Source organism: Zootoca vivipara, chromosome 3, assembly GCF_965207765.1.
Source record: "Zootoca vivipara chromosome 3, rZooViv2.hap1.1, whole genome shotgun sequence".
Lineage (NCBI taxonomy): Eukaryota > Metazoa > Chordata > Lepidosauria > Squamata > Lacertidae > Zootoca > Zootoca vivipara.
In genome coordinates, this window is record NC_142586.1 from 104,196,394 (window position 1) to 104,206,217 (window position 9,824).

Sequence of the window (9,824 nt, forward strand, 5' to 3'; positions counted from 1 at the left end):
AGTTATGTCTTTGACCTAGACGTACATATTCTAGTAACATTCATGATGTAAGGAAAGCTGCTGAATTATGGTGTCTGTTTTTCAGGCTGTATAAAAATTGTAAATTTGCAAGGCAGATTAAAATCTAGTCGGAAACTGTCCTCGGAACTCACATTCGATTTCCAGATCGAAACAATAGGTATGTAAAGTTTAGTCTTAAAACTTTATCAGCTAAGTAGTTCCTTGAGTATTTCACAATGTGATGAAAACTTCCCCCTCCCCCTCCTCCTCATCATCATTAGGTTTGGAGGAGGCAGAGTGCCACAGACTATTCATTTTATGTATTTCTGAACGGTTGGGACAAATAATAAATTACCATTTTAAAAAGTTGTTAAAACTATTATTTTAAAACAATGGAAGATCAAGGGCAAAGGTAAATATGTGACTACAGCACTATTTGCAAAAGTAGCTGTTGGATAAAATCCCAATGTTTTTCAGAATTCCAACATTTAAATATCTCTAGAAACAAGTACTGTATATTCCTGCGTATAAGACTACATTTTAATGCAGGAAAATCTTCTCAAACGTCGGGGGTCATCTTATACGCCGGGTTGTATTTCTTATACGGCGAGTATATCCCAAACTCTATATTTTAACTGGAAAAGTTGGGGGTTGTCTTATACGCTCAGTCGTCTTACACACCGGAATATATGGGTAAATGTTTTACAGTAGTATCATGTACAGGAAATTATATCTGGAATTTGCATTGATTCCCATTGTTAATTGCTATGGGTTCTGATACCATCCTTAGGCAATTTCACTTACTAACTCTTGGAGTTAGGAATACACACACACACACACATTTGTTGAATGCCTTAATTTCTGTGTTAACATTAAATACCGTAGCTATTGGGGTGTTAAATGTGAGGTTTTTACTGTGTTGTGGTCCCTTAATTCCCCCACTCCCCTGGTTGTTGTGGGTCTCTCCCCCCCAACCCCAGTTCATTTTAAGAGGAATCTATTTTGTCACCTTGTGAGAGGACACCCAAGTCCTATTGAGATCAGTGAAATGTACATGCAGGCACGTTCTTAAACACAGTGGCCCAGTTCAGATCATGATCTAACCTTTCTAAGCCATGATTTAGATGAGAGGTGGAAGCTGGATCCAGCTGGTGGGCCAGATCCTTGGTTCCATCATTCCTAGTGTACTGCTTTGACAGGTAGGCGGGCCTTTAGACAGGGCTCAGCAGTCCTGACTTCCCCATGGTGATGTCCTAGGGATGTTGATGCTGACTAATAGATGGAACCTGTGCCAATCCTAATTAACTCCATGCGCCGAGGTTCCTTGTTGTTGGCTTGGGTGACCAAAACTAAATAATAATAATAATAATAATAATAATAATAATAATAATAATAATAATAATTTTATACCCCACCCATCCGGCTGGGCTTCCCGGCTCCCTACAGATTAAAACCAGAATAAAACATCAAACATTAGAAACTTCCCTAAACAGGGCTGCCTTCAGATGTCTTCTAAAAGTCAGATGGTTGTTTATTTCATTGACATCTGATGGGTGGGCATTCCACAGGGCTGGCACCACTACTAAGGCCCTCTCCCTGGTGCCCTGTAACCTCACTTTTCGGAGTGAGGGAACCGCCAGAAGGCCCTCGGAGTTGGACCTCAGTTCCTGAGCCATGGAGAGATTCAGGCCCACATGCAAAAGGAGTGTGAAACCTTTTTGCTTTTAGCTAAAAACAACATTGTCCTGATACATATGAACTTGGGGAGTTGTCTGAACCAGGCCTTCATTTTTAGTTGGGCTTAGGCATGTTGAACTCTTTTTGGACTGCACCTATTCAGATATGCATAGATTTGATGCAGTTCAGGTGTAAATAAGCATGTGCACTTGGCTGCAGTCTGTAAAAAAGCTAATTCAAATGGTCTTTTTCATCCAGTTTGCCTACAAGATAGTGTTCTGGCTTTCTGGAAACATGGAATGCAAGGCAGGAGTTTTCGATCAAACGAGGTAAATATTGCAGGGTGGAATTAAAAAAAAGTTCTCTTCCTTTAAATCGCCTTGAAAAACAAAGGCAAGATTGCTGTTTGTTTCCATAATTAATATTTCATTTTTTCACATCATTTCATAAAATACAATGGTTTGTCTGTAAGTACTTGGGTTGCCCTGAAAGAAATGGCTAATGTATGGCACAGGAATCAGAAGAGTAGCTGGAAATTCCTGGTACCTTGTTCAGTTTATCTGTAAACTCCTTGCCTAAGGCAAGCCACTCTCCCTTTTATGCCCTCTGCCATCTGAAATGTATAGGGATGATAATAGAGAGGTATAATAGAGGGCATATTGTAAGAATTGTTTCAAGCTGTGTAAAACACTTAGAGCATGTAGATTTCTACATAGCACTTTTCCTTTAGTAGTTCTACTAAAGAGGGGCACTCCTTAGCCGACTCTGATTTTTAAATTTGTCAGTGTCTTCAAACACTAGTTTCTAGTTAGAGTACGGTAACTTTATGTAAAGCTGTCAAAAGGAAGGATTGCAAATATATTCAAAACTCAATAAAATAAGACAGTGAAACCATCATAGCTGCAGCAGGGCAAAGGTGTATATCAGTCTTCTCCCCTTGTTCTTGAATGTGCCAGAAAATGCCATTCTGCTGCCAACAGGGCCGTCTTAAGCATATCTGGAGCCCTGGAGACGTGGTGCGAAGATCCCTCCAGCGCCCCCCTGCCCCGTTTCCCAGTGCGGCTGTCTGGCGGGCACCGCGCCGCCCTGGCACATTGCACCACCCAGCCTTGCCTTAGGGGCGGCCCTGGCTGCCAAATCTCCTGACTGTTGTATCAGCTGTTGGTCCCACACAGGCCAGGACGTCCTCCCTGGTTGGTGGCTGCTTCTATGTCTCTCGCAGGCCCAGCCCTGGTGGCAGATGCAGGAGGTGCTGGGGGCAGGGCAGGGAGCAAAGATGTTAACATGCTATCCTCTCAGTTTTGTCTTAAGCATTGATTATATCAGACACTTAAAACTCCACTAAGTATTTGTTTGGCTTTTCAAACAGATTACACAGGAAATTTCCGACAATACAAGAATATTCAGACTCCTTGGCTCTGACAGGTATGATATTGAAACAAGTGGAAACTGTTCAAGTGGGGAGGGAGTAGGGCCTGGTTTTGTTTTAAATTTCTTGTTTAACTTTCTGTGATTTTATTCTTTGGTTTTATGTTTTCATATTGTTAACTGCTGCGATATATATTTTATGATACAGCAGTGTGTGTGTGTATTCATAGGATGTGGGTGGCGCTGTGGTCTAAACCACTGAGCCTCTTGGGCTTGCCGATCGGAAGGTCAGCGGTTCAAAAGCCTGTGACGGAGTGAGCTCCCATTGCTCTGTCCCGGCTCCTGCCAACCTAGCAGTTTGAAAGCACACCAGTGCAGGTAGATAAATAGGTACCATTACAGCGTGAAGAAGGTAAACGGCATTTCCGTGGGCTCTGGTTTCCGTCACGGTGTTCCAAGTGGTTTAGTCATGCTGGCCACATGACCTGTAAAGCTGTCTGTGGACAAATGCCTTGGCCTGAAAGCTTGATGAGCACTGCAACTCCATAGTCGCCTTTGACTGGATTTAACCATCCAGGGGTCCTTTACATTTACCTTTGTATATATTCATAAATAAATACATTGACCATGCAGCTCAGGGCCAGCCCCAGGGGTTAGCCTATTAGGACAACTGTTGAGGGGGCACTGCCATAGCTGTCAAGTTCTCCCTTTTTTTAAGGGAAATTCCCTTATGCCAAATAGGATTCCTAACGGGAAAAAGGAAAACTTGACAGCTATGGGCACTGCCCCAGAAAAGTAGTAAGAGCCACCAGCTACTCACTTTCTTGCCCCTTCCCTCTGGGCTATGAAGATTGGACCAGAGGTAACCAATTCCTACCACCATCCAGGGGAAGAGGGTAGGGAGCGGCTGTGACCGCAGAGCTTTGCTGCCATTGCCATTTACACCCTTGTGTGGCCCATTGAGTAATCAGCAGTGGCTGCATGTGCTCTCTCATTCCTTGTTGTGGATTGGAGGTGGTGGAGCAGGTGCTGAGGAGAAGCCCTCCATCAGAGGGTATCTTGACAATGTGCTCTGCTCACCTCCCTCCGGCCAGAAGCCTAGCCCCAATCATAGCTGTCAACCCCCGGATTCAATTTGTAAGTAGTGGATTAACGTATTACTCTTTTTTTCTTTTTGCTTATTCTACTCCACCCACCCTCCCCACCCTTCAGAGTTGTGGTACTGGAAAGCAGGCCAACAGACAACCCGACAGCCAACAGCAATCTATACATCTTAGCAGGCCATGAAAATAGTTACTGAGAAGCAATATGCATGGAGATTGAATCATGAACAGAGAAACACTACTGCTTCAACACTTTTGGATGGCTGAAATTGCACAAAAGCTGCAGTACCCCCACTTCGGTTACTTTGTAATTTATTGTGATGTATGAGAGAGTGAGTGAGAGCAAGAACTCTTGCCTGAATGATACGGACCCGGTTAGCACGTTAATACCACAAAAGTGCTTGATTCACCATTATGTAATCTTTGTACATATGCAGAATTCCCCCCCCCCCGGTGAAACGTATTGCTGAAAGCCTCTCTTGAGTTAATGTAGATAGTGGTCAAATGTCTTATCTGTATAAATGTAAAAAGGTTGCTGAGGACATAAAATTGCATTTGGGGTACTATTTTAAGGACTCTTCAAGAATTGGATGCTAGCGATAAACACAGCACATTTAATAACACTATTGTATTTTATTATGTAATTTACTAATACAAATAAACCTTACCTTTTTAGACATTGTAACCAAGGCTGCAATCCTATTACGATCTTGTTTTTAATTATATGCAAGTACACTGGTGTTTTTGGTTGCACAAAGTATTAATATGTGATGTATTTAGTCACAAACGTAAGCTGTGACACTGTGAATATGATTTGGGCGTTATAATTTTAGGAGTTTGGGGTAGTTTTCTTTGTGAAACCAGCCAGTTGAACACCTGTATTTTTATATTTAAGGAAAATTCTTTAATTATTTTCTGTGCTTGGGGGCGGGGGAGTACATATTTTGGAATGGGAATAAATCCTGAATAGTGGTACCTTGCCGTAACTCTAAATGTCTGCAATGGTAAAATTAGCATTATTATAATAAGTCTTTGTTAACCAGTGCTGCTCATATCATGCAAAAAAACAAAAAACAAATCACAGCATTCTACATCATGGAAGTGGTTGAAATACTTTGGGGTGGATCCAAATAGCCACCTGCAAAAGTATCCTGTTCCGTACTTGCAAAATATTCCTTAGCACTTGCATTAAGATGAAAGTGTGCATTTTCCTTATTAAGATGTTGATAACTGACTTGGAAGGACAGAACAAGTTAACATCCACACTGAATTGCCAATGTACCCATTTGGAGCTGCAAAGCTGTTCTGCGGTTCTTATAGGATAACTTTGTACCATAGGATCCCATACCGGTTCCTAATTTCCTTACATGGTGGGATCTTGTAGATTTCAAGCTCTGTTCCAGGGAACCCCATAATTCCTTGGATGCTTCGCAGGGGGCTTCTACCTGAGATGATCGGTAATAGCGGAAAGCATTCCTGAAGGACAGCATGCTTACCCCTAGTGATTTCCCCCTTGCCATGAGCAGTTGCAGTGTGTAAGATGGGCAGCACTAAGGCCCAGTCAGTGTGCCTAGCTAGCAGCCGTGTGTTCACTGAGTGTGCAACACAGTGCCCAAGAATCCTTTGCAAACATGCAGAGCTTCATCAGCAGACAAGCTGATTTCTCTCAATGCAGGAAGCTTGAAATCTGCTGCCATAAGAGGTTGCACATACAGAATAGCTGTTCTAAATAGAAAAGAGAGTTGTTGAATGGAATAATTGTCTTAATTTGGCCTGTTTGGGGCTTTTTTTTTGCTTTTATTTTTTTTAATGGCCTTATTTTCACTTTTTTAAAATGTCTTAACACCCGGCCAAATGATTTAGTTACTACCTCACGCAAATGATTTAAATGGTTTTTATTACACATCACAGGAATTTTAGTTTTGAGGAAACCTATTTTAGATTTTTTCCCCCCAGTGCAGTATGTGAATGCCAAGTTTGAGAAAAATGCACATACTGGCGCTTCTTTTCTTTTCTTTTTTGGTATAAGTTCTTTATACAGTACTGTGATATAGACTAAGAACAAAACTACATTAAAAGTGATTTATGGTCTGTATTGATGTTCTTAATGCTTTTGAATATTTCATAATGTATATAATGTAAAATAAACTTTTTTTAACATGTTTGTTGTACAAGTGGATTATCATCTGCACTAATTTTCTGATTGGGGAAAAGTTTTCTTAACTGAAATCAGTTTTGATTCCAATAAAAAATGTAGAAAGAATAAAAATTAAGATGACTTTACTTTGACTTTTACATTATACTATATATAAAATAAATGTTAAGAACACATTAATAAACACATTTGGGAAAGATTTAAGTTATACTTAACCAATAGCTTCTTAGTAAATCTTGAATTTACTCCCTTCTTTGAATACCTTCCTTTGATTCGAACAAAACTGGTTTTTAATTTTATTTATTTATTTGATTTCAATACCACCCTTCATCTGAAGATCACAGGGTGGTTTAAAATATAAAAACACAAAAAATATTATTATTATTATTTCCGAGAACCTCCGTTATCCCCTGTGGGTTGAATCCAGAATGTCCCTTTTGTGAACAGAAGTTCTCCTTTTTGTAGAAGAGGCCAGAATTCGGTGGAGATTCCCACAGGGGAGGATCCCGCAACCTTCTGAAGCAGCTTTTCAAAGGGCTTCCAGGGGAGGAGGAATTGGTGAAAACTGCACACACAAACACATTTCCTCCAGCCTATGTGGGTATAGTATTAATACCAGTTCATGATAACCAATCTTGCAATAATAATTAATTTGAGCAAATGTCCACCATTAACTCGGAGGTGGTTCCAGTCAGATTTTCAGAAAGCTTTGATTTCTCTTTCCAAACTGAACATAAAGCAGTTTGCGTAAGATGCACAAGTAATTGTGACTTATATCCAGAAGTGCACCTATTTCACGGTGCTAATTAAAGTTGCTTCACAATCAAAATGAAGCATAAACAACCGCTATGCAACCAATTGCTGGTACAGTGGTACCTCGGGTTATAGACGCTTCAGCTCACAGACACTTCAGGTTACAGACTCCGTTAACCCAGAAATAGTACCTCGGGTTAAGAACTTTGCTTCAGGATGAGAACAAAAATCACGCGGTGGCAGCAGCAGGAGGCCCCATTAGCTAAAGTGGTACCTCAGGTTAAGAACAGTTTCAGGTTAAGAACGGACCTCCAGAATGAATTAAGTTCTTAACCCGAGGTACCATTGTATTGCAGGCAGCATATGCTAAACTCAAAGCTAAGGATTGGATATTCTGTGCAGGGTCCACTGGAATAAACAGAACTCGCACCCAAGACTTCAAAGGCCCCAAACCAGAAATGACAGCGCCACACACACACTGTCATATTTCTGTAAATCGGAAAGGGAAAGCCAATCCCTTTTCCAATGCCTTTCTCCTTGAAATTGCTTCTCCTTAGGAGAAACACACACACACACACACACACACACAGTAAACACTTCCTGAGTCTGAGCAGATCCCAGAGGAGGAGAGTGGAAAGATGAGACTGGCTTGCACCCCAGCCTACAAACTAGATAGGGCCACTGCAGTGCACTGGGGTGACACCAAATGGGGGGTCCCTCAGGGTCACCACGAGGGCAAGGGTCCTGCATGCACAATATTGTCAGGATGGTTAGATTGGCTGTGACACAGTGCCCCTCCCCCACTGCCTTGCCCCAGGGCATTTAGAAGGCAAGAGGACATCACAGCCTCACTGACTGCTACTGGCTGTGTGTGCTGCCGCCCAGAGTGAGAGTAATGTTTGCGTTCAATGTAAAAGTTGCCAAATACTTCTCGGCGTAGATGGATAAGCTATAACCAGGTATAAGTGCTGCATAACCTATCCAAGCAGCTACTGCTAAACATTCCTGCAGCACAGTGGCAGCACAAGGCCTCAGACTTTGACAGCTGCACCCTGACATCAACAGAGGTGGAGGAAATAGTTTTCGGAGCACAAAACGTAATCGGACAGACACGCAGCATTTCCCCACAGGCTTCCTGTCCCTCTCTGTACTTATGACAAGAACATACAGTCAGACAAGGGCACCACCATGAGGCTGCTCTTGACAAGGCCACAGAGATTGTGATAGGAGATGTGAAATACATCTGCAAAACGCTGTGAAATCTCCAAGCTAAAGCCTAAATGTAATTTGTGCCATTTTGCTAGATGCCTTCCTCAACTGATCAAAGAGGAGACAAAGCAAATTGGGTGAAAGGCAAAAGGTTTCTCCTTGGTGGGTAAAGGTTCTCGACACGACAAGTTCACACAAATGAAAAATGTGTCACCTGCCTGTCCCCTTTCTTTGCCCTCACCAAACACTGTGCAGCAGTGTGGCACTAAAGGTACAGGACTGTATTAAAATACTATTGATATTTAGAAAGTAACATTTTATATTAATACATTGTAAGTATTAGGAGTTTGTGACAACACCCCAAACCACCTTCTACTGAGATGTAATGCAGTTTCAGCATTTGATAGACGATCAAATGCTGAAACTGCATTACATTATGCATTATGATGATTATGCTGTCTATAGAAGGCATGCTTTTGTTGCTGAAGTTTTTGCTTGTTTCATTGGCTTCTTTTTATGTTGCTATATGGATTGTTCATTGTTGGTACTGGTATACTCTAGAGTTCAGGGGTCCTCATTTGTGGAACGCTCTCCAAGGGAGCATTGTGTCGGAGCCAATTGCTTATCTTTAGGCAATGGGCAAGCCTTTGGCTTATTAAATCCATGGCCTTTTAAACTGGGTGTGTGGGTGTTACTGTTTTGTTTGTAATTCTGTTATGATTTATTGCTCTTTTACACACACACACACACACACACAAAACCGCCCTATCATCCTCAGATGAGGGGTGGAATATAAATTTCATAAATAATAATATCGTAATGCATTTCCTCACCCAATGTTACATTTTTAAAATTTTCCAAGTTGCTAGAAGGCCACATGTGTTAAGCAACTAATATACTGAAATAACAATACCCCAAACAACAATATAACATCCTCTCAGCGACATTGGGGGGAGGAGAAGAAACACACACACACACACCAGCTTTCTCCATCTCCCACAGATTCTGCAAAGTTCGCTCTCTCAGTAGCGAGTCCAGTTCTGGCTCGGCTCTGTGGGTTTTTTAAAGAAAATTTTTACTGGATTTTATAAACAAGGATCATAGGAATAATAAATTGTATAAATAAAACGACCTAGCCTTCTAATGTCATTTGTACATCGCAAAAATAGCATAATAAATTTGCAATAATATCTACAACATATGATTCGTTATTAGTGGTCAATGTACAAACCCTTGGTTTAAATATGTGGAGTGGGTTAAATAAAAACAGCAAGTGGAAACAGGATAGAACTGCTCGATTCTGTTTTGTTTATAAAGCTTCCTATCTAAGGAACCGTGGGCTTCTCGCAGGCGAGCGCAGCTCATCTGTCCTCCTCTCCGTAGGGGGCGCTGTGGAAACGATTCGTCTCTTTCTCTCTCTCTTTCCCCCACAATTGAAAACACCTCCTCCCCAAGCGGATTGAGAAAGACTTGTTGCGCTGCGTCGCGCGAGGTGTTCCGACTCTCACTTCCGCCCTGAAGAGGAAGGGGCGGGGGGAAAGGCAGAACCGAGCCGGATC

At 41.7% G+C, this 9,824-nt stretch overlaps 1 protein-coding gene across 18 annotated transcripts in view; it reads left to right on the forward strand.

Moving 5' to 3' along the window:
• Positions 1–6,310, forward strand: part of MAP4K3 (mitogen-activated protein kinase kinase kinase kinase 3) — a 68,683-nt gene extending 62,373 nt beyond the window's left edge. For all 18 annotated transcript variants that reach the window (XM_035111013.3, XM_035111019.3, XM_035111017.3 and 15 more), the window contains 4 exons: positions 86–178; positions 1,936–2,006; positions 3,047–3,102; positions 4,258–6,310. In XM_035111013.3, coding sequence (XP_034966904.1) covers positions 86–178; positions 1,936–2,006; positions 3,047–3,102; positions 4,258–4,345 — 308 coding nt within the window. In that variant the 3' untranslated portion in view covers positions 4,346–6,310. The remainder of the gene's footprint in view (positions 1–85; positions 179–1,935; positions 2,007–3,046; positions 3,103–4,257) is intronic.
• The last annotated feature ends 3,514 nt before the right edge of the window (positions 6,311–9,824 follow it).